At 37.0% G+C, this 24,072-nt stretch overlaps 1 protein-coding gene across 1 annotated transcript in view; it reads left to right on the top strand.

Moving 5' to 3' along the window:
• Positions 1 to 312: 312 nt before the first annotated feature.
• ZNF638 (zinc finger protein 638) overlaps positions 313 to 24,072 on the top strand; it is an 84,211-nt gene continuing 60,451 nt past the window's right edge. The window contains exons 1-4 of the mRNA XM_065890938.1: positions 313 to 396; positions 11,733 to 13,245; positions 17,869 to 17,930; positions 24,014 to 24,052. Coding sequence (XP_065747010.1) covers positions 11,935 to 13,245; positions 17,869 to 17,930; positions 24,014 to 24,052 — 1,412 coding nt within the window. The 5' untranslated portion in view covers positions 313 to 396; positions 11,733 to 11,934. The remainder of the gene's footprint in view (positions 397 to 11,732; positions 13,246 to 17,868; positions 17,931 to 24,013; positions 24,053 to 24,072) is intronic.

Here is a 24,072-nt window from a genome sequence, read left to right as displayed (position 1 = left end):
ATTGAAGGTAAAAATGATCAGGGAAGACTTCATGGAGGTGAGACAATGCAGGTCTCACACATGCGCATGATTTGAACAGGACAATAGAGGACAGGCACATAAAAGGCAGAGGCACCGATACCGGTGCCCGAGTTTTGCCGGGGAGGCCTGGAACGCCGCACGAGAGAGCGCCCCCTCCCGGAACCGAGTTCCTCCTGCCCCTTTCTCGTGCCTCCGGGCGAGCGCGGTGCCGGCGGTACGCAGGCGCCGCGAGCAGCTGAGGGCTCGCAAAGGCTCGACCGGCGCGCATGCGTGCGGCTCTTTGGAGGCGGTAGCTTCTTCGGCGTCGAGACTGGAGGCTGAGTCTAAACTGTGTGGGGCGCAAATGGGATCCGGCTGTTAGTCGGGTAGGCATAGGTAGGACGGCTGCCTTGTGGGGAGCAGGGGGCTGGAAGGCGGGAGTCCGTAGCGTGGGGGTCCTGAGCCTTTCCTTTGCAATCCGGGCCGACTATTGTATCTGTGTCGCAGCGGCTGCGCACAAAATGGCGGCGGGCTGACGGCGGGGGCGGGAGGAGGTTGGGGGACCCCCGGGATGGGAAGGGAGCTCGGCTGCCTCGCCACCGCGTCGTTTCACCGCACTGCCCCCGGAGGGCCGGGTCGGGGCCCGTGCTAGGACCCTACTTCAGGAAGAGCCGCCTGACGCCGTTTGCACTGGGCGGAGGAACGAAAACAGCCCTTTGGCAAGGCCGTGGCGGCCCCTTCCCCATCCGCGAAGGGCCTGCCGAGAGCGCACCAGGCCTGACAGCCGGAGGAAGCGGTGGTGAGGGAGCATCGCGGAGGGAGTAACCATTCCCGTCGGGCCTGGAAGAGAGGCGGTGGAGCTCGAGCTGAGCCCTTTGGCGAGCAATATTGTGCAAGAAGCGTGGAGAGAAGAGCGTGTTTGTGTTTGGGGCTGGGGAAGGGGGAGTTGGGGTGAAGAGGGAACCTACGATCCAGCGGCTTTTGCTGGTCGGGGTTTTCTCTCCCTGCCTTGTGCGGGCCTGAAAGCAAAGAGAGTGTCACCTCTGTGCGGGATACCGAGGGCTCGTGAGCTGCTCTGATACTTAATTCCATATTACTCAGAGGAATCCAGAATGCGGATCGTTACTGATTTAGTTTTGCGTGGTTCCTAGCTTGGGCCCCGTTCTGTTCAAGGTGGGGGGAGAATGTGTACCACACACAAGAATCCTGGAGGACATCTGAAACAGATCTTTTGTTGTTTGGGATAACTGAATAAGGGAGACATATTATTACAAGATCTTTAGTTGAAGTAGACAACGAAGGCTTCCTCAAGCTATTTTCTCTTAATTTTAAAATTTGCTCTGAGGCAAAATTTGGGGGGAAAATAATATTTTAATCTGGAGGAGTTCTGAAGAAAAATTTGTTAGCAGGATCCGGCGACTTCTGTTGATTCAGATTCTTTTTCTAACCAGCTTTGGAATTGTGCACAAAATTTTTTTTTTCTTTATTTGTTATAAAGGGTTAACTCATTTTTCAAGGATGTTTGCTGGCTCAGATTTGCAACTAAAATTGATAATCTGAAAAACAATTTTAAAAAATGAGTTTAATGAAGTTTATACAGAATAATGAACACATAATTGACATTATTTCAACATAGCTTAAATATTGTTGATGATTAGGTATTCTAGGCTTAGTGGGCTTATGTTGCATTCTTTTTCCATTTGACAGCATTTCATGTACACTATATTCTCATACTCGGTAATATACACTTAAATAATCATGTGAAATTAACATGTTAATACACAGAAATAATGCTGGGCCTTCTTGATTGTGTTGGAACCAAGTGAGGGTAAAGATAAAACAGTTGGAAGAAACCACAGAATCTCGTTCGTTTTTATTAACTAGTTTTCATGTCACACATATTTATTACCTTGAGTAGTGGTTGTATTTTAGTTTTGTAATCTCTTGTATTTTGTTATGGAGGGCGTATACAGCATATACTCAGGTTTAAAAAAATACTTCTTACAATCAGTGATCACTTTGTACTTCATGGCTGTCTTAAAATTTTTCTCTTGGGTGCTCTTAGGAAGGTGATCTCTGGAGATTTTTTTTGTGTAGTGCAAGAAAATGAGAGACAAATAGTTTAGTGGAAAGAGAATATAGGCTTTGGAATCAGAAGATCTGGCTTCGAATCCCTGTTTTCTTCTTAACTGTATGAGTGAGATTTGGGGTAAGTTATTTTAGTCTTTCTGAACTTTTGTTTCCGTATCTATAAAATGGTGATACCACTACTTCCTGCTTGGGATTATTGTGAGGATTAAGTTAGAAAAGGTATAAAAAGCCCCTATCCTTTGGCACATAGTAGGTACTTAATAAATGTTAGCTGTTACTATTGTTGCAAATTTTTAAGTGCTTAGGCAGCATCTTTTTTTTTTTTTTAAACATCTTTATTGGGGTATAATTGCTTTACAATGGTGTGTTAGTTTCTGCTTTATAACAAAGTGAATCAGCTATACATATACATATGTTCCCATATGTCTTCCCTCTTGCGTCTCCCTCCCTCCCACTCTCCCCATCCCACCCCTCCAGGCTGTCCCAAAGCCCCGAGCTAATATCCCTGTGCCTTGCGGCTAGGCAGCATCTTTTAATAGAAAATTGCAACCTGTGGATACTACCTCTTAATTAAAAAGAAGAGGCTTAAAGGAATTTAGGTTAAATTGATAGAATTTTGGAGCTGAAAGATCATATAATCTTTCCTTAAAATATTTGGTTCATCTATTGATATAAACTTATCAAAATAATATTGTATCCATTTATTTATATGATTATTATGTTCATCTTTGTATCTGTCCCAGTGCCTGGTACGTATTAGATGCTCCCACGTTGAGTGAATGAACTCAGGTGGTGGTTGCCAGAGTCTGGATAAGAACACAGGCCCTTGGGAGTGCAAATCGTGCTCTTTCTACTGTGACTTAATGTATACTGGTCAAGGTTTGGAAAATATCTGTCCAAATAATTAATAAAATGCTTTATATACTGAGAAACAGTGCTTCCAGTATGGGTACCCAGTAATATATTTTGGGCTGTTGTGCAAGGAAACAAGCTACTGAATGTTGAAATGTGGTTTTAGAGATCCTCCAAACTGAAAGTAATCATACTTGTGGCTAAAGCCAATAAGCCTTCTTTGTATCCAACTTTACTTACTCTTTCATTGCTTCAACTTTATTTACTGTAGTCTGAAATTTGTGATTGAAATGAAAATGGAAGGAAGATAGGTATATGGAAAATAAGAGAATAATGGAATGGAAGAAACAATGGTAGGGAAAAGGTGAGGTACAGAAATAAAACACAGCTCTTATGATCAGTGAGGATCAAGAGTAACGGGCTTTGTATTGAAAAGAGAAATGTTCAGGGAGTATAGGAGAAGGGGTTTTAAGGTGCATATATTTTGATGTTTTCTTAGTGCTTACCTTGGGGTACGTACATTTTGGATTATTTTTCTACTCTTTTGAGCCCGTTAAATAACAAAGTATATTTATTGTTACAGTCATTCTTAAGTTTTCATACTTTTTTCTTGCCTTACTTCCACAGTCTTCATTTTATTAATCTTGCAACTGATTTCCCTGTTGTTCTTGCTAATGAGTGAATGTTGCCAACTTTCTATTCTTTTGAATTTCTTCACTTCTTTCAAAAAAATTTTTTTTTTATTAGGGAAAATTTTAAAGATACACAAAAGCAGAGAGTATTTTATAATGATTCACCTATCACCCAGCTTCAACAATTATAAGCTAATGGTCAGTCTTGTCTCTGCCCTCCATCCTGTTATTTTTAAGCAAATCCCATAACATATCATTCATCAATTTATAGTTTAGAATTTTTCTCCAAAATATTTAGGAAAAAACATGCATATCACACCTAAAGTAATAATAGTTCCTTAATATCAGAGATTCAGTCAGTATTCAAATCTCCCTAATTGTTTCTTATACACCACACATGTGTCTGTGTATACATGTATTAATTTAATTTCTATTTCTACTACCATATTGAAATTTTCAGAAATTACCCATGTCTTAATAAAAGGAACAAACAACTACCTGCTTCTTAGGTAAAGCATTTTGTTTACTGTCTTAACATTTTTTGAGCATCTGTTGCATGTCATGGGGTATAATTTTAATCATTCTTCACATCAACGTTCTGTGCTGTTATACTGAGTCTTGGGTTAATCAGCTTGCTGAGGCTCACATTTTTAGCAAGCAACAGGATCAGAATTAAAGCACTGAGTCCAGGGTCTAAGTTCTTAAAAAATGCTATGCTATGTTAGTGTTAAATTTTACTTATGGGAGTTACCCAATTTTGCATGAAGTCACTTGCTGGCACCCCTTGTAGCAGGGTGGATATCTTCAGATAAGTGGAAATTTCCCCAAAAATGAGATAATTATGGATTGCATAATGGGCTAACAGTCAATAGTTAGGGAGTGAACATGTTGCAGAAGAATAGCCAAATCCAAAAATGTGCTTAGGACTGATGCTCTTTATCATTGCCAGCTTTCTGCCTGTTGCCATACTTGCTTATAGTCCCTTTTTGACCTAGTACTAAGGTGTTAGACCTAGTACTAAGGTGTTAGATAGCCGGGTATTGGGTCATTTACTATTTGAATGAATTAAACTGCTGGCTTACAGGGGAATTCCGTATTTCCCTTCCCTTTATCTATCGTTTTGCGTGCTTGCATGCACCCTTATTTTTTTCCTGAACTATCTTGAGAGTAAGTTTCATATATTATGTTCCTTTACCCTTTATTAGTTTATTAATTAGCGTAATAGTTTGTTTCCTAAGAACAGGATGTTTTCTTTTGTAGTCATAGTGCCGTTATCGATCTCAGTAAATTTAATATTGATAATATTTTTTACCATATTCTGATTTTGTCAGTTGGCCCAATAATGTTTCTTATAGCAGTTTTTTCTCCCCTCCAGTACAGGATCAGTCTAGGATTAGGTAATTGCATTTAGTTGTCGTGTTCCTTCAGTCTTCCTTGCTTTGGAATATTTCTATAGTCTTTTAATCTTTTTGTGAAATTGCCATTTTCGAAGAATACTATTTGCTTTCTTTTTTTTTTTGAATAGAACATTTTTCATTTTGGATTTTTTTGATGTTTCCTCTTGAATAGACTCAGATTATGCATCCCTGGAGAGAAAAATCAAATTGCTTTGTTCCCCCATGGTATCAGATCTGGAGGTGCAGGAAGTCCATCTGCCCCTCATGGATAATATGATCTTTGATCACATGTTTGGTCAAAACGTTTGAGGTTTTTTCTCCCTTGAATTAATTGATCTGTGGAGAGATATTTTAAGACCATGGAAATGTCCTGTTCCTCATCAGAATTTCACTCAGGATTTAACATGCATGGATGATTCTTGCCTGAACCAATCTTTACATTACTGTGATGGTTATAAAATGATTTTCCAACTTAGCATTTTCTCCACATTTACAGTGATTGATTGGTATGGTGTTATGGACTCCTGGCTTTCTCAGTGGTTACTGCCCAGTCCTTTCTTGCTTTATCTTATTCCATGTATATATCTTGTTTTCCACAGTGAGAACCCTGGTCCCCAGCACTATCAAAACATTTACTTATATGCTCAGTCCCATGATATATAGCTAAAGTAATTTAAGAATTGTTTCATCCATACCACTGCAAAAAAAAAAACAAAAGACAAAACAAACTACTAAAAAGAGTAAGAATTTGTTTGTAGTTCTCAGTTTTCTCCTAGCTCCACCAAAACTGAGAGCGTATAAATCAAATAGTGGGTTCATAAATTACTTGTTTTTAGTTTAGTTTAGTTTTCTTTTTCCCCTTCAGTGAGTTACGGTATTCATTTGAAAAATGAATTAGTTTGCTTTCAGTTTTAGCTTTTTTCCTTCTTCCCATCCTTGATTTAATTTTTTTAAAACTTTAGTTTGTTGACATGCTTCTGAAAGTCAAAATTATATAGTAAGACATACTCCATGAAATATGGTTCCCATTTATTTCTTTTCAGTCCTGTTTTCTGTGTTATCCTACCTATATTTCTTTTTGTAACCATAAGCAGATACATGTGTTTTCTCATTTCCATTTTTTATATAAAGTAACATCATATATGCTCTTTTGTACTTTGTAAAGACTTTAAGGCATTTGGCATTTTAAGTCATTTGGCCAGATAATTTTGGTACACTTAATTGAAGATTTTGGAAACCCGTTTTAGGCAGATGGGAACATTTTCTGGCTCATGCACTTCATGAAAGAAGTGAACAACCAAATGGCAGGAAGGGTAGGAATGCAGTCTGACTTCAAGAACAGTTGGGAACTGGTAGTCTTCAGTACTATATTTACCTCTTGGTCCTGCTTACCTATTTTACTGGCTTTCCTTTTTTCAGTTTTCGTGCTTTCTCACTAAGGCAGTGAGTATGCCGTCAACAGCATTTTGACAACAGAGTTTTATCAGTATTCACCATTTTTCTCATTTCTAGTTTAAAAAAAAATCTCAGAAAAGATTTCTTTATTCCAAGTTGGATCTAGTGGTTTCTCTTGGACTAATGTGTTCTGTTTGTTGAGGGTGGCAAAGTAATAAGCAGGACCACCAGTGTGTTCACATCTCAGGGGGGCATCATTTACTGTGGGAATACAGTGTTGTCTGTAGAGACCCATTTATGTATGCAGTATACATATTCCTGAAAAAGAAAAAAGCATCTGATTATACTCACATATCCTGTTTATCAAAAAAGTTGTCTTCCTGGAAATAATAACTATTAAATCATTGCTGTATAAGGTTGTTAATGGTGATCTGTTCCTGGTATTGTGCATTATTAGCAAGTTGATCTTCCGTTTTCTTTCAGATCTGAAATCATGATGGTTACCAATCCTTCCAGGTAGCAGTGAAGTTTGACGATGCCCTTCATGATAAAAACAATGTTGCTAGTTTTCTGCTTATTTTTTTCTTTCTGTTTCTTTGACGGTTTCATTGAGGTGTACCACGTTTTGGCATTTTTAACATCCAGCATGGTACTCGTGGCACCTTCAGAATTATGACTTGTGTACCTTTTGTGAGACATGAGGCGACAAAACTAAAGGTAGAAAAGAGTTGGCTGAGTGGATCTACCTATATACTAGAGGAGATTAGAAGATTGAGTACCAGTCAAACTGAGAAAAGCACGGAATGACATGTACTCTTGTATTAACTGGCCAGTGTAATACTTGCATTCTTAGGTGTGAAAGTAAATTTTATATATTTTGAGACAAACAGTTGCTCTAACACAGGGTATCAACTGAAGTATGTGGATATGTACCTAGAAAATAATGTTAATTGTAGTTTTCCCTTCATGGTAAGATTATAGAAGACTTTTAATTCTTTTCTGCTTGTCAAGAGGATGATCTTTCTTTTGGGGGAGGGTGTTAATGAACATGTATTGCCTTTTTTAATAATTAGAAAAAACAAAGCTATAAAATTTAAATTTTATATATCTAGAATACAGCACGGAAAGAACACCGAGAGGAGTCACAGGTTCTGTTTGTGACCTTGCCACTTAGTTCTAAGGCTTTACTTAACCTGTAAACTTGGATTCACTTGCTCACTGGGTTGTTGCAAGGCTCAGATGAGATAACGGATATCAAATTGCTTTTTAAACAGTGAAGTGCAATAAAGTTCAAGTATGGGGTTTGATAAGTCTTTTCATTATGAATCTAATGGAGCCATTATGATCTGGCTGACTAATTTTTGATGATGCTTTTATATGTTTAGATTTCAGATTTCTTTATGAATATCTGTAAAGAAAATTAAGGATTCCCTTCCATCTGAAAGACTGTATCAAAATAGGTAGTGGACATCACAGAAATATCTCATGGGATATCATGGCGATTTTTTAAAAATCTGTTAAGCCATTTCTTCATGTCTGCCTCAAGAACTCAGTTTCTACTAGATGCTTCTAAAAGAATTTGTATGGTTGACATTTTATTGAATATATCATTTCTTTTCAGAGTGGCATATTTTAGTTCTTGATAGGACATAGAGTTTTTAACTGCTACTTATCAAAATAATAATCCTTCAGGAGTTGAGAATGTTTTGTGACCATTAAATATCCTGTTTTTGAAAACCATTAAATTTAGGAAAATAAAATGTTGATTGAAAATAGAAAATAGCGTAGTTCATACGATAAAGTTTGGTGTACCCTCTTCCCCTTCCCATCCATGTATGTATGCACATACACAAAACTAGAAGAAATTACATCAGAATATTAGTTCAGTGTTGGTAATGGCTTTACTGGTAAGCTTTTCATTTACTACTTTTTATTGTTTTCTTTAAAAAACATCTGTTACATCATCAGGAATAAAAATTTATTTTAAAGGGTAAGTATTATTTAATTGCAGTTGTGTTCAGTGGAGTTAATAATTAAGAACTCAGATCTCAACTCAGATTTTTCCAAGTTAGTTTTATGATTTGATGTGTTGGCTCTCTGTAAATTCCATTAGGTGAATGAACCTCTTTATGGCCAGAACTCCTAGAGTTAAGTGAACAAGGCTTTATAATTGTTGTCTTTATTTGTTCAGTTGTTTTCCAGGTGTTAATGCCAAATTTACCCTTGTCTTCCTGGTTCTTGTTTCTTATCACATTGTTTCTAGGTTATATCAGTTTCATTCTCAAAAGACTGAGGGTTTATTTTCTTTGGTGTGGCATAACCTAATTCTTAATCAGGGGTTTCATATCAAGAGTCCTTTGCTTGTTTTGCTTAATTTTACTTTTTTCATCTCACAAATAGTTTTTTTTCCACACAGAGAAAGAGTGAAATATGAAACTGTTTAATAACTAATAAGTCGGTTGAGTCAGGTGGGAAGGAATGATGTAGGAGAAAATGAACTAAAATGAGATTTTAGACTTAAATCTGCATGTTATTTATACATTGCCTGTTAATCATAGCAAATCAGCTGATTTGGGCTTTTGTTAGACTTTGGTGTGATAATATTAGATTAGATTGAGAAGTATGAAGTTACGTTGGTTTTATACTCTCCCACCCTCCTTTTTTGTTTTGTTAAAAATGTCATACTTAATATTTAGCACTTTAATTTTTTATTTTGGTAATGTTCAAACATGTAAAAAAGTAGAGAGGAAAGGTGATAAATCCTTTTGGACCCGTCACTCAGCTTCCACAACAAATATCTTTGCCGGTTGTGCTTCATCTAACTTCTCACTCACCAAACCCCACCCCTCACTCCCGCCGACATGCACCCTTTGTTTTCTAGATTATTTTAATGAAAATCCCAAATTCATCATTTCACTTGCTAGATACTTGAGTCAACATTTGATTCTTTAAATGCCAGTGCATCAACAAATCTATGTGGATAACTGTAGATTTTCAGTTTATAACAGCCAAGGAAAAAGTGTTAACTTCAGACTGGAGCATACTATTGTGTAGCTGGGAAGCTTGCCTTTTTCTGATCTTTTTGCATTTTGAGTTGTGTTTTGTTTTTTTTTTAAGACACTGACATTAGCAGGAATTCATTGCTTCAAAACACTTTTATAAAGCACAGCTGACTTTTTGGATTGCTTTTACTTTTGGGCTTACAGAGCATCTATTATATTGTAGTTCTTCCAGGATAAGTTTTGTGTTCAAGAGATTTAACTCTAATTCTTCTGAATCTGTTAAGATAGAAAGAGGTTGTATGTGAATAGAGATAGAAATTATTTTTATGATTTCTGCTTTTACTCATCTCTTACCCTTTTCGCCCCCCTAAATTTAGCTACTCTCTGCTTTGCAGAGGCAGAGATTAAAAGATATTGATGCTTAGGAGTGAGATTTGTCTGCCTGAAAGACCCCTGCTCAGTGGAATGAGGGGAGGGAGAGTGAAACTGACATTTAGTGGGCAGCTCATTTGTCAGACACTGTACATATTTGTATTTCATCTTAGTCCTTAACAGTAATCTGTAGAGGAAGATACTTTCCTTTTTTACAGATGAGGAAACTGATGCTCTGGAGATCAAGTAGCTTGCCCAAAATCTTAATAGTAAATGGTGAATCTGGTAGAATTCAAACCCTTCTCATCTGACATATAGAGATACATTACTAGCTTAGAAATGAATTTGAACATTGTATGTATTACTGCATTTATTAGATTAATAGCTTAATGTGTGCCATAGGAGATGATCAAAGAGATTCTTGTGGGGTGGGACTTGGAAACAATCTTGAAGATTGAGTTTGATTCAGAGACCTGGAGTATTCTAGGTAGTGAGGTATGAATAAAGTATGGAATGTGTTGAAAGTGGTCAGGAGATTGCAAATAGACCAATTTGGCTGTAGCAAAAATTTTTCATTAAGTAAGTATAGGCTAGGAAAGCGTGAAAGGTAGATTGGGATTAGGTTATATATTAAATGCCAGGTTGACAAGTTTGGACACTATCTTAAGAGAAGCAGTAAAGTGGTGAAGATTTTTATGTAGAGGAGTGATAATAAAAAGTGTTTTAGGGATATTAATCAGTAACGACAGAATGAATTGGGGTGGAGGCCAGCTGTGGTATAGAGTGATGAGAGCTTGCAGTAGGGTGGTGGTGGTGGTGAAAGGAAAAAGGAAAGTATATTAGAGACATTGACAGGAATATGTAGAATTTTATGTTTAGTTAGAAATGGAGAATAAAATGTTTTTGAGTTTCATTGACTAAAGGAATTGGTGTAGAGAACAGAGGGTTGAAAATGGATAGTTTTGGGAGAAAGTTCCAAAGTCAGTAAAAACAGTAGCTAAAAGTTGGCATAAGGGAGAGAGGTTCTTGGCAATTTTTTTTTTTCTGTCTTCATAGATACTTTTATTAAATAGTCCTGGGGTTAATGAAGAATCACGTGTCTTAAACTATATTTTGTCTTGGTCCAGAATTTTATAGCTTTGTCAGAAACACGCAGTTAATAAGTTTAATTAGTTTAAAAATTTTAAATCATCCCAGCAAGCTGTTTCATCTTATTACAGTGTTTTGTTCAGAAGCTTTAACCTAGGCTATTCTACATTTAAAAAAATTTGATAAACACATGTTTAGTAAGACCTTGTTAGCTGAAATCTCTCTTATCTCAGTTCCCTCAAAACTCTAGAAGATACTCATAAAACTCAACTCAAGCATTCATGACCTCTTCCAGAAATAAACCCTTTTATGATGCTTTTTAGCATTGTTGTAATAATGAAAAACTCTATTTTGTTTTTCTTGTTAGATTGCTTGCACTTTGGCAGGAATCATGTTTTATTTGGCTTGAAAACTCCATAATGACTGTTACATTAGACAAAAAATGTTTAATAAATTGAATGATTCTGTACTCATTCCTTTCCACTAAAATCAAAAAGAAGGGGGAAAAAGATCTATGATGATAAACAAACAACTTCTGAGAACTTACTGACCACAGCAACTGAATGTATATTCTCACCCCATCCCCCAGTGGCATGCAGGATTTGGACACTTCTAAGAAGTTTTAAAAGGAGTTGTAATTACCGCTCAGCACCTAGGACAGCACCCAGTGCAACACAGTGTATGAACTCTGGCTTGAGGTTTGGGGTTTGTGTTCTGGATTCGGGAAAGAAAAGAAGAGAAAGTTTTGGGGAAAGTTTAATATCCTCGTAAACACCCTAAAAGTGTATGAAATGCAGAATGGTTTCGTGGCTTTGTTTCAAAATGTTTTACACTGGCTGTAGAACCCACTTCATGAAGTAGTTTGAGTTAAAATGATCTAATATTTGTGTTTTAACTTTCAGCTTTGTGTTATTCTTGGAAAATTTCGCACCACTTGTGAATTCCTTGAACCTGGGCATTGCAAACCCACTTCTGTTGGGCCCATCTCCTTTGCACTTTGCTCAGATTAAGACTCAGTTGGCGCTTCAGCAGCTGAATGCCGTTGCCTCACATAGTTCAACACCACCTTATGCTTTATTAAATCAGGCTTTCTTGAAAATAGCCATGTCGAGACCCAGGTTTAATCCTCGAGGAAACTTCCCACTTCAGAGGCCACGAGCACCTAACCCTTCTGGGATGAGGCCTCCAGGACCATTTATGAGGCCTGGATCTATGGGTCTTCCAAGATTTTACCCAGCAGGGAGAGCCCGTGGGATACCACACAGATTTGCTGGCCATGAATCTTACCAGAACATGGGACCACAGAGAATGAATGTTCAGGTAACTCAGCACCGAACTGATCCAAGATTGACCAAAGAAAAATTGGATTTTCATGAAGCACAACAAAAGAAGGGGAAGCCTCATGGTAGCCGGTGGGATGATGAGCCTCATATGTCTGCATCAGTGGGAGTGAAACAGAGTTCTGTAACGCAGGTTACAGAGCAGAGTCCTAAAGTACAGAGCCGCTATACAAAAGAGAGTGCCTCAAGTATCTTAGCAAGTTTTGGATTATCTAATGAAGACTTAGAAGAGCTCAGTCGCTATCCTGATGAACAACTAACTCCTGAAAATATGCCATTAATTTTGAGGGATATAAGAATGCGAAAAATGGGGCGCCGATTACCTAATTTACCTTCTCAGAGCAGAAATAAAGAAACACTTGGTAGTGAGGCAGTTTCGAGTAATGTGATTGATTATGGGCATGCAAGCAAATATGGCTACACAGAAGATCCACTTGAAGTACGTATTTACGATCCTGAAATTCCAACTGATGAGGTCAAGAACGAATTTCGGTCACAGCCAAGCATTTCTGGATCTGTTCCCGCTCCAAATGTGATGTGTAATTCTATGTTTCCTGTTGAAGATGTGTTTCGACAGATGGACTTCCCCAGTGAGTCCTCCAATAATCAGTCCTTTTTCCCAGTTGAGAGTGGAAGCAAGATGTCAGGCTTACACATTTCAGGAGGACAGTCAGTCCTTGAACCTGTAAAATCTGTCAGCCAATCCATTAGCCAGCCAGTTAACCAGACAATGAGTCAGTCTCTGATTCCTCCTATGAACCAGCAACCGTTTTCATCGGAATTAATTTCAGCTGTAAGCCAACAAGATCGGATCCCACGTGAACCTGTCATTAATTCATCTAATGTACATGGATCGGGAGGAAGTAAAAAGAATTACCAGTCAGAGGCTGACATCCCCATTCAGTCTCCCTTTGGGATTGTGAAAGCATCATGGCTACCAAAGTTTCCACATGCTGATGCCCAGAAGATGAAGAGACTTCCAACTCCTTCTATGATGAACGATTATTATGCAGCGTCTCCAAGAATATTTCCACATTTGTGTTCTCTGTGTAACGTAGAATGTAGTCATTTGAAGGTGAGTGTTTTTAAAGATCACTGTATCATGATACTCAGCGCCCAAGTTTCCTCTAAATTCTCATGTATGCTGGTGTTAACTAGTCATTAAGGAAAAGGCAGAAATTTTGATTGCAACATCAACACTTAGTTGTAATCTTAAGTAGCCTGGCCTAAGTACTGAATTGGGTGTTAGGCTTTCTGTATTCCTGTGACTGGGCACACCACATGGGTCTGTCCATTTATTTTAAGCTTCTGAGAAGTTATCCCAGAAAATGCAACATAAAATTGATATGACGTAAACCGTACTTAGAAGACAATGTCACATGAGTTACCTTTATCTAAATAAGAATCTGTTAGTATAAAAATAAAAACTTGGAATAAAACATTTGTACTGCACACTTTTAAGAGACAGTCTATTGTAGCCTTGCATGTATCTTTCGGTCTTGAGCTAAAGACAATGTTGATTTAAATATTTTCTGATTCTGTCTGAAATAGGATTTTTAGCATTTCATGAGAAGGAGCTTCCTAAAATAACTTAATCCATAGCAAAGTTCAGTCAGGATGAATTATTCGGACCAGCTGTGGGCTCAGAGCATAGATTATAGAACGATAGAACTTTAGAGAGAAGAGTCTTTAAAAGACAAAGAAGCCTTAGGTGTCTTCATGGTTAGTATAGTTAGAATGAAGTGTTTTACAGAGGTGCCGAAGAGTAATGTAGACTATACTGTTTGATAGTAATCACTGGTGGATTTGAGTAGAAATTTCCAAGTATGTTTTATTTACTTACATAATGTTTGGAAACCACTGTTTCTTCTATTTACTAATGTGATTTGAAGATGTATATTATTCAATACAAGTGGTCAGGAAGGAATGTACTTCCCATGGGAAAAAGGCCCATGATTGGCCTTTGATTCAAGGCCATAGCATTGGTTGTATACTTTGAATAGGCCTAAAAGTCTTTTGGTGTTAATTCTCTTGTTTTTTCTCCTTCCAGTGCTGCCCTTTTATTGTCTTTCTATTACCCACTCACCAGGTTTCAGCCAACAAGAATCTGATACCTAAAACTGACGCTTTTGTCATAAAGGTTAATGCCAGCAAAGGAAATCAGCATTCTACCTCATTTTAGCCATATTTGCTGAGTTCTAATAAAATAATAATTGCCTTGCCCTATCACAGGGGATAGCAATAGCAAAGTCTTGGAAAATCTCAGAATAATTCATAGCACTTAGTTAAAATCTGTAAGTAGTCCTGGCCTAAGTACTGAATTGAGTGTTAGGTCCCCTGTATTCCATTTATTTTGAACTTTCAGTTAGTCATGATAAACCCAAGAAAAATATCTTAAATGTTTTAATTTTTTATCTGGTGAATAGAAAAGGTATACATTTATTCAGTAACTATTTACTGATTACTTGTTTTGTACATGGCTATATTAGGTGCTGGGATGGAAATAAAGAACTATATAAAGTTTACGTGTTGTTTCTAAGCAGTTTTTACAGTCTCACTGAGGAGAAAAATTATACACCTAAAGAATTTTTTAAAAATTGGAGGGTAACAAATGGTTCATAATTAACTTGTTCAGATATGCTGTAGGGGGAGAGATGTTTAATATTTCTATCTTGATTGCAGACATTTATATCAGTTCAGGCTAGCATTATCAATTTACTGACACTTGTGTATTTAGCAGTATGTAATTAGAAAGTATAATATACTTTCTGACATCAGAAGACTTCTGTATTCTAGTTAAAGAAGACTAATTGAGTGACTACTGCACTAAGTCTGTCTGGATTAGAGTGGTCTGGGAGGGAAAACTTCATGGAGTAGGTTGAAGATGGGTCTTGAATGATGAGTAGGCTTAGATATACCCAGGGGAGGAAGGGTGACATTTCAGATAGGAGCAACAACAGTAAGTTTGAGGGGCCTTGAAAAGCTAGCCTAAGGAGTTTAGACTTGAGGTGAGAGGCATTAGGAAGCTAATTAAGGTTCTTGATATGTGAAGTAACACATTAAAAATGTATTTCAGGGAGATAAATCTGACTGACGTGTGCAAGATGAATAGAAATGAGAAGAGATAGGGTAGGGCACCTAATTCGAGGTTCCCTAGTTATTCAAGTATAAGTTGGTGAAAGTATGGATTACTGTGATAAAAGTAAAAGTTCGAGAGGAAAAATCATTTAATGATTATTAGAATTCACAGAGATTGATTGCCATTTTAAATGAACAGATACCTTTTAATAGAACAACACAATGGACCTAACTAATGAATTCTTCACTACTGGATGACAAATTATAGGGATTTGTGAACATGGACTTAGGTAGTACAAACTACCTCTCTTGTTTCTGTGATATATCTTGCTGCCTTGTAAGTGTGCATGTATTTGACATTATAAATATGTAACCAATAAATATAAATTACCAACTGCAAATTTTTTCTTGCTAAGTAATATCTGACAGTATGTTCCCCATCTCTGAGTCTTTAAAACTATAGCCTGAAAAAGACAACAAGAAAATGTGAAATTATGTTTTTTCTAAATTGGGTTTCAGACAGAGGAGGAGCTGACCTTAGTTTAGAAGTTACGTCTTTTTGACTGTCACAGTTGGTTGAGAAACCATGTCTTTTTTTTTTTTTTTTTTTTGCGGTACGTGGGCCTCTCACTGATGTGGCTTCTCCCGTTGCGTGTGCTCCGGACGCGCAGGCTCAGCGGCCATGGCTCACGGGCTCAGCCGCTCCGCAGCATGTGGGATCTTCCTGGATCAGGGCACTAACCCGTGTCCCCTGCATCAGCAGGCGGACTCTCAACCACTGTGCCACCAGGGAAACCCCAGCCATGTCTTTTTGACTGAAATAATTGAGTTTGAGAAAATACTGACAAAAGATTTTTGAAATAGTTGGTGGATAGTGAGCTCTGATATGGGTAGGTATTTGTACAGTTTGATTCTGGGCCCACTCAAGTCTACAGTCCTTGTAGCATCTCCTGCTTAGTAGATAATTATCACTTTTTCTCTGGAGAGGAGTACTGCTCTTGGACCCTTGTCTTACTGGAGAGTCTAGAAATTGGGGTGGTGTACATATATTTACTGAGCTTAAAAGCGAGTGATGTCAGTGAGTAAAGCGGGCCTGTTAAAAGGGTGTGTGTGTGCGTGTGTGTGTGTGTGTGTGTGTGTGTGTGTGTGTAGAACTGGAGAGAGTATACCTTAAGTAAGTTAGCTGTCAGCATCACCTGATGGTTGCTATATCAAATACATGTCTAGTATTAATTACATCTTCATATTTTTTCAAGAAAAGCTGGAAATCTCTGGATTTTTAAATATCGGCAACTTATTCAAATAAAACACTTTATGGTCCAAATAAATCATGCCCAACTTGATACCTGCCAGTGTGTCTGATGTAAACAATATCCAGTTAATGTCAAAGACATGGGTTTAACAGTACTAAAGATTCTTAACTGCCAATCTCTTCTAGCTTTCTAAATATTTGTATCACTGAGCAGGATATACAGACATTTCTTTTTTGCAATCCACAATGAGTTTCATGGCTTAATGAAATAATTTTAGGGTTTGTCATAACCTGCTGCTGAGCATTGCAAATAGCATGCACTTATTTTCAAATAGTTCTCGACAAGGCAGATTCCAAAATTAGTGTCAACTGTTGTTTTTAACTCTGGATATTTCTAGTTCGTCTTTGGCAATGACAAACTAAAATGTTTTTGAAATGGAAATGAATAACATTTTCCTCAAGGAAAGCATTAAAATATGGAACTGTTCAGTAAGTTTTCTGCCTTCCCAAACGTTGGAGAAACAATAAAACATTGAGTAATATGCACATTGCTTTTAACTAACTGTTTCATTTGGGGGACTGTATCTTTGAAAACTGTATTGCCTTTAAATAAAAAAATCAGATGTATCTTCCAGGAGCTTTTTATGGATACAGAATGTAATTTTAGGGCAGCTTTGTGACACATGAAGTTATGTATAAGAAAGCATTTTGTTCATTGTAAAGCTCTATATGTAAGGGATATTATGTCTTTGAAATGATGTTACTTTCCATTATATCCTGAAAATAAATTAGATTTGATCAGCAGCATTTTTTCATATTTTTACTAATCTTATCCTTTGCCAATACATAGTGAGTACCTTGTTTGGAATAGTATTGGCCTAAGAGGTAGGATTTTTTGTTGTTAATGTTGTTAGCTTGAATTTTAGAGTTGTAAGGCATTGAGACTGTATTTTAGAGACTGTATTTTAGACTATATTTTATAGAATACCACCATTCTATCTATAGAGTTTTTGGTGTTCTCTGTAGTAGTGTTTTATATTTGAGATGAGTTATTTCTGATCCATGCTTTTATTTTCTCCAAGTTTGCATGTATATTTGACTTCAAAACGAGTATCCATGGGTATGATTTTAAAAATGTTTTCTATACTAACATGTTTTAAAATGGTATCAGTGAGTTGCTATGAAGTGCTTTTATTTGGAGGGCTTTTATTTTTGTTTGTGAAAATTTTGTTGTAGCCAAATGGTATTTATAACTAGAATTGGTTAATTTTTGATAAAACAAAGTATGCTGTGTCATGTTAAAAAGCCTAATTTCATTAGTCAAATAAGGAATGTTCTAATTTGTGCACTTTTCTCCTTTTACAATAGGATTGGATTCAGCATCAAAATACATCTACTCACATTGAGAGCTGCCGACAGTTACGTCAACAGTAAGAACAATTTTTTCCTTTTTTATAAGTAGCAAATTTACAAAATAATGTTTCAGGTACGACTGCTTAATACCTTTAGTGTGGTACTTTGGAGAAAAATATTTTTTAAGAAAGCTATTGTCTATTTGAAATATTAATATACAAATATATTTAATCGTTTTCCCAAAGGAGAGAATTAAATATGATCCTTTCTTCTGACTCCTTCCTAATTTAATCCCAGTAGGTAACTTTAGTATCATTGGTTCATTCCTGCTGGCTTGCCTTCCCTTGGGATGGTTTATCTCTTTCAGAGCACATAGTCTACCCTTCTCCTATACTTCTTCCCCCTCATCCCCACCCCTTTCCCAAAGGATAAAAAACTAAAAACCACCCAAACCAAACACTAGTCTTTAATTTCAGGTCTAAACCTCTCCAGGTTTACAACCTATATTCAGAAAAAACCTTAAGTGGGAGATGAACAAGCTAGATACGGTGCTTCCTCAACATTGGTTCTTCAATTCTCCGACCTTTTCCTTCTTTAAGACAGGGCACCTATGAAGGTGAAAAGTGTGATATTAACAGTATTCTCTAATATCACCTGGAGTTACATAAAATTAAATTGTGCTCCTTTTAACATCATTAAATATGCTGATATAGTTGTGTGTCAAATTCCCGGTCACTATACTGATGATAGTAACATGTTCTTGAGCAAATGGATTTGTGGCAGCTGTTTTGGTTTTTTGTTGTTGTTCTTTATGAAAATATCAACAAAATTTTTTTGAGAATATTCAGGACTCTTCTAGTCATATGTGATAAACCTAACTCAGACCAATTTTTTAAAGTAAGGAAATTTATTAGCTCATTTAACTGGGAAGCTTAAGGAGTGTGAACAGCTGAATTAGATGCTCAAACAAAAATCAGAGTGTCAGAAATATTTTCGTTTCTTGGCTGTTCTCTTCTGCTTTAGCCTCATGAGAAAGGCACACCTTTCTCCACAAAGCAGTGACCCCCTTAGTTCCAGACTTAAGTGATATGTATAGCTAGCAATTCCAGGAGTTAAAAAATAAATAACACTTCTTTCCTCATAAATTCTGCAGAAGTCCTTGGTTTGACTCTTTTGGTTCACTGTGGGTTAGTTGTCCATCTCTAAACCAGTTATAATGGTTCCAGGAATAGGGTACTGTACCTCGGTTGGTGTCATGTGTTGAGTGTGATATAAGTCCTACCTTAATTGTATAGACTAATAATAGAGTTGCTTACCTGTATAGATGTGTGCACACAAACATTGGTTATCATGCGGAGATAATTTGTTACTTGAATTGGATAGGCCTTACTGCCACTGTAAGCGGAAAATCTCTCCTAAGCCACAAATTTTCCCACAGATACCCAGTGGGATGTCTCATTTTTATGAAGGTAAGGGATTTAGGTGGGAGTTAGTTAGTTGCTGTAGGTAGGCATTAATGCTAGTAAGAGGATTCTAGCTACATGCACTGCCATTAATTTACTACATCACATGGCATTTATGCCTATTTAAAGACTTTTGTGTAGATAAGCCTTTTTTTTTTTTAATGCACACAGGACCCTGATTTTTTTATATATATATTTATTTTTGGCTGCGTTGGGTCTTTGTTGCGTGTGGGCTTTCTCTAGTTGTGGCGAGCGGGGGCTGCTCTTCGTGGTGGTGCGTGGGCTTCTCATTGTGCTGGCTTCTTTTGCTGCGGAGCACGGGCTCTATGCATGTGGGCTTCAGTAGTTGTGGCTCATGGGCTCTAGAGCGCAGGCTCAGTAGTTGTGGCCCATGGGCTCTAGAGCACAGGCTCAGTAGTTGTGGCATACGAGCTTAGTTGCTCCGCGGCATGTGGGATCTTCCTGGACCATGACTTGAACCCGTGTCTCCTGCATTAGCAGGCGGATTCTTAACCACTGCCAAGGAGGTCTCCAGGATGCTGATTTTAAAGCATGTGCTTTCCATGCCTGCTACTTCATTGCTTGTTTTACATTTTTATCTTTTTCAGGTTATGTGCTCTTGAATAGTTTCTTTATGGCTTTCTGTATTGCAAAAAAAATTTAACAAATATGTTAGATTTGATTAGGTGCTTTGGATCTTTCCATGGCAAAATATATGCTACTTTATTTATTTATTTTTTTAAAGCTGCGTTGTGTTTCTAAACCTTAATCTGTTTAGTCATTCCTCTGCTGATGTATATTTAGGTTCTTATTCCTTTTCTTAAGGCTGATTATCTCTTCTCTCTCTTTGTCTTGGATCTTTCTGGATTATGACATAAGAGTAGTTGGTTAACTTGAGCAAAGATACAGTGCATTAAAGTTTTAGTATTAAAAATAATAAATAATAAGAGCTGTATGCTTATTGTGTGCTGGGCATTCTTCTAAGTGCTTTACACGGTGTCTTTAATCTTCAAAGCAACCCTATGAGATATATGTATAATGATTATTTGTGATTTTACCAGTGCGGAAACTGAGACGCAACTTCCCTACTATAACACAGCAAATAATTGGCACAACTAATCTAACTCATGGATCTTCGCTCTTTTTTTTCTCTCAGCATTTTATTTTGAAAAGTTTCTAAGCTGCAAAAAAGTTGAAGGGATAATAAACATTCATAGAGCCTTTGTCTTTATTAACCAATTATTAACATTCGACATATCTATTATATCTTTATATGCACATTTTTAATACTATAGTTTTTGAAAACTACTTGAAAATAAATTAGACATTATGACACTTTACTCCTTAATTCAAAATCTGTCTCTTAAGAATAAGGAAATTTTTCTACAGTGGTTATCTGTTATAACCACAGTATAACACAGTGATTAACAATGATTTCATAATGCCTTCCAGTACATAGGCCAAGTTCAAATTTTCCCATTTGTTTCCAAAATGCCTTTATAACTACCTTTGCCTACCCCGCCCCTACACTTTTTTTTTAGCATTAATTTTTTTTATTGGAGTATAGTTGCTTTACAATATTGTGTTAGTTTCTGCTGTACAGCAAAGTGAACCAGCTGTATGTATACACATATCCCCTCTTTTTTGGATTTCTTTCTCATTTAGGTGACCACAGAGCATTGAGTAGAGTTCCCTGTGCTATACAGTAGGTTCTCACAGTTATCTATTTTATACATGGTATTAATAGTGTATGTATGTCAATCCCAGTATCCTTTTGAGGAGGATATTTTCACAATGGTTGACTTCTGAAATGTCCACAAAAGTTGTCTTGTAGAATATTCCACATTCTGCACCTTTCTGGTTTTTTTCCTCTTCATTAAATTCAGGTTGAACATTTTTGTCACAAAAACTTTATAGGTGATGTGTATACTTACTGCATCACATTGGGATACAGATAATGTCGTTTACTTAGGTCCTTGTTCTTAGCCATTATGTTTCTATTGCTTATGTATCATGCTTCTGAAACACATTTAAAAAAACTAGTTAGTACCAAATGTAAAATAGATAGCTAGTGGGAAGCAGCTGCATAGCACAGGGAGATCAGCTCGGTGCTTTGTGACCACCTAGAAGGGTGGGATAGGGAGGGTAAGAGGGAGGGAGACGCAGGAGGGAAGAGATATGAGGATATATGTATATATATAACTGATGGACTTAGTTATAAAGCAGAAACTAACACACTATTGTAAAGCAATTACACTCCAATAAAGATGTTTAAAAAACCCACAAAAACTAGTCAGGCAATATTTAGGCAGTCCAAACTCTATTTGCAGAATAGTATGTATGCTTTATCTTTCTGCTCTGGGCAGCAGAGACAAGAATATGTATTCTAGCAGTTAACCTAGATCTGAAACATCATTTCACATCTGAAACATTGTTACCCACTCTTGAACTGGAAAGATCTGGAAATTTAATAACTTCTGTGTGTCGACAACCAGCTGTATTTCCAGCGTTGTACATAAGAGAAAGCTAAGGCTTACTTATAGTAAGTAACTGGCTTTCAGATACATGGCCATTAAGTGGCAGTACCTACACTTATACACCCAGCTGTGTTTGATTCCAAAGGTCTTGCTTTAGTTTTTTTTTTTTTTTTTTTTTTCTTTTGGCCGCACCACATGGCTTGTGGGATCTCAGTTCCCCGACCAGGGATTGAACCCAGGCCCCAGCAGTGAAAGTGCCAAATCTTAACCAGGAGACCACCAGGGAACTCTCAAAGGTCTTGCTTTTAAACACAGTAACATAAGACCGGAAATGTATCTTCTTACATGGTACAGAGTAACAAAAGTTTTAAAAAATGTAGTAGTAGATGAAACAAAATTGTTCATGTTTTAACAATTGTTGATGCTGCGTGATAGATACATTGGATTGAAAGTTAAGTTTTTTTGCCTTCATAGTTTGTCACATTGTAGTTATAAGATGCATCATGTCTGCTCTTAAAGCAGGAAGAAGTGGGCAGAAGCTTTCTCAGAAGTCTGCCAGTGGTTTTGTACCTATGTCTGTCTCATTGGTTTGAACCTATCACTGGCTATCTTCTAAGGAGGCTGAGAAAGCAAATATTTAGCTTTTTTAAGCCTTTGTTGTGGAGGCAGGCATGGGAAAAGAGAGTTGAGAATTGCTTTTGAGTTAACCTGCTAACGATGTCTGAGACAAATATCAACAAATAAAAACCACTTTACTTTTAGTAAGGTTTTGACCTCACTTTATTTTCCTGCCAGGTGACTTGTTGAGTCTGCTGCCTTCATTTCCTTACCTGGCTCTCCTCTTGGTTACTGAAATTGTATTTTTGAACATCAGTGATTCAATAATTTAATTTAATCACCATTTCCAGTTAACTTTTAAGAGTCCAGAAAATCTAGAAAAGATGAGGATAAAGATGTCTTTTTTTAAGGCTTCTATGATGTTACTGTTCCTCCTACTTTTTCTTTCTGTAATTAACCCTTAATCTCTTTCATTGGTGTATCTTTGTCTGCTTTACTCTTAAGTGTTAGTGTGCATAAGATTCTGTGCTCAGCCCTCTTTTTTCCCCACAAACTCTATTCTCTGTTTATCTCACTCATTCTTAGTAGTATAGCTGATGCCTGATTTCTAAATATCCCAGCCCTCATCTTTTTCTCTAATCCAGATATTTATTTCCAGTTGTTCTGAAAACATTCCTATGTTCCCTTCATTTCAGAAATGTTTATTGTTCCCTGTTGCCTTTTAATTATGTGCAGCCTCCTTAACCTGATTTCAAGGACGTTCATAGTTTGTCTCTGAACTGCCTTTCCAGGTTTTCCCCCTTCTAATTGCTTTTCATCACTTCCATGCTGCAGCCATACCGGTTCCTGGAATAGAACACATGTTTTGCCTCCAATGCTTCTTTTATGTATCACCACTGTATGAAACCTAACCTGATCCATGCCTCTTAACACACCTTTCGCCACATGGCTTGTGAGATCTTAGTTCCCCTGAAAAGCAACCTTTTTCTTTGAATTCTCCCCTGAACCTTCCCACTAGATCCTCTCTTGAGGAGCACTTGGTACAGTGTAAGGGGCACTATTCGTGTATTACTCTGTAGAGCGGTGTCCCCTGGAGTTCTGCAAAGTGGGAGAACTGTCTTTAACCCCAACCTAAGCTTGTGTTTTATACCTCTTCTATACATCTCAACACTTCTATATGTACTGCTTGTTTTACCTAAATAAACGTCAAGGCCCTTGAAGTATAGGGAATGTGTTTCTTTTCCCTGAATTGCCTAATACCTTATTTATTGAATTAGACACTCAAAATATTTTACTTTGAAGAAAATATTCACATTTTAATATACTAATAAATCACTGTGTTAACTTTGTTTTTTTATCTTTTTTAAATCTTTTTAAAAATATTTTTTAAATTTTTAAAAATTTTTAAAAATTTTTTGTTTTTAAAATTTTTTAAATTTTTATTTATTTATTTGTTGCGCCACATGGCTTGTGGGATCTTAGTTCCCCAGTGAGGGACTGAACCCGTGCCCTTCGCAGTGAAGCACGGAGTCCTAACCACTGGTCCACCAGGGAATTCCCTTAACTTTGGTTTTGAACAGTCCTCTTGATATATTGCAGGGAAAGATTGAGCCTTATAATCTTATTTTAACTGTTCATTAATATTGTTTATTCTCAAAATAGGTATCCCGATTGGAATCCTGAGATCCTCCCATCAAGAAGGTAGTTATTTTTTTAATAGT

Source organism: Phocoena phocoena, chromosome 14, assembly GCF_963924675.1.
Source record: "Phocoena phocoena chromosome 14, mPhoPho1.1, whole genome shotgun sequence".
Lineage (NCBI taxonomy): Eukaryota > Metazoa > Chordata > Mammalia > Artiodactyla > Phocoenidae > Phocoena > Phocoena phocoena.
The sequence above is the reverse complement of the archived record's forward strand: the minus strand, read 5'-3'. Positions and strand labels throughout refer to the sequence as shown.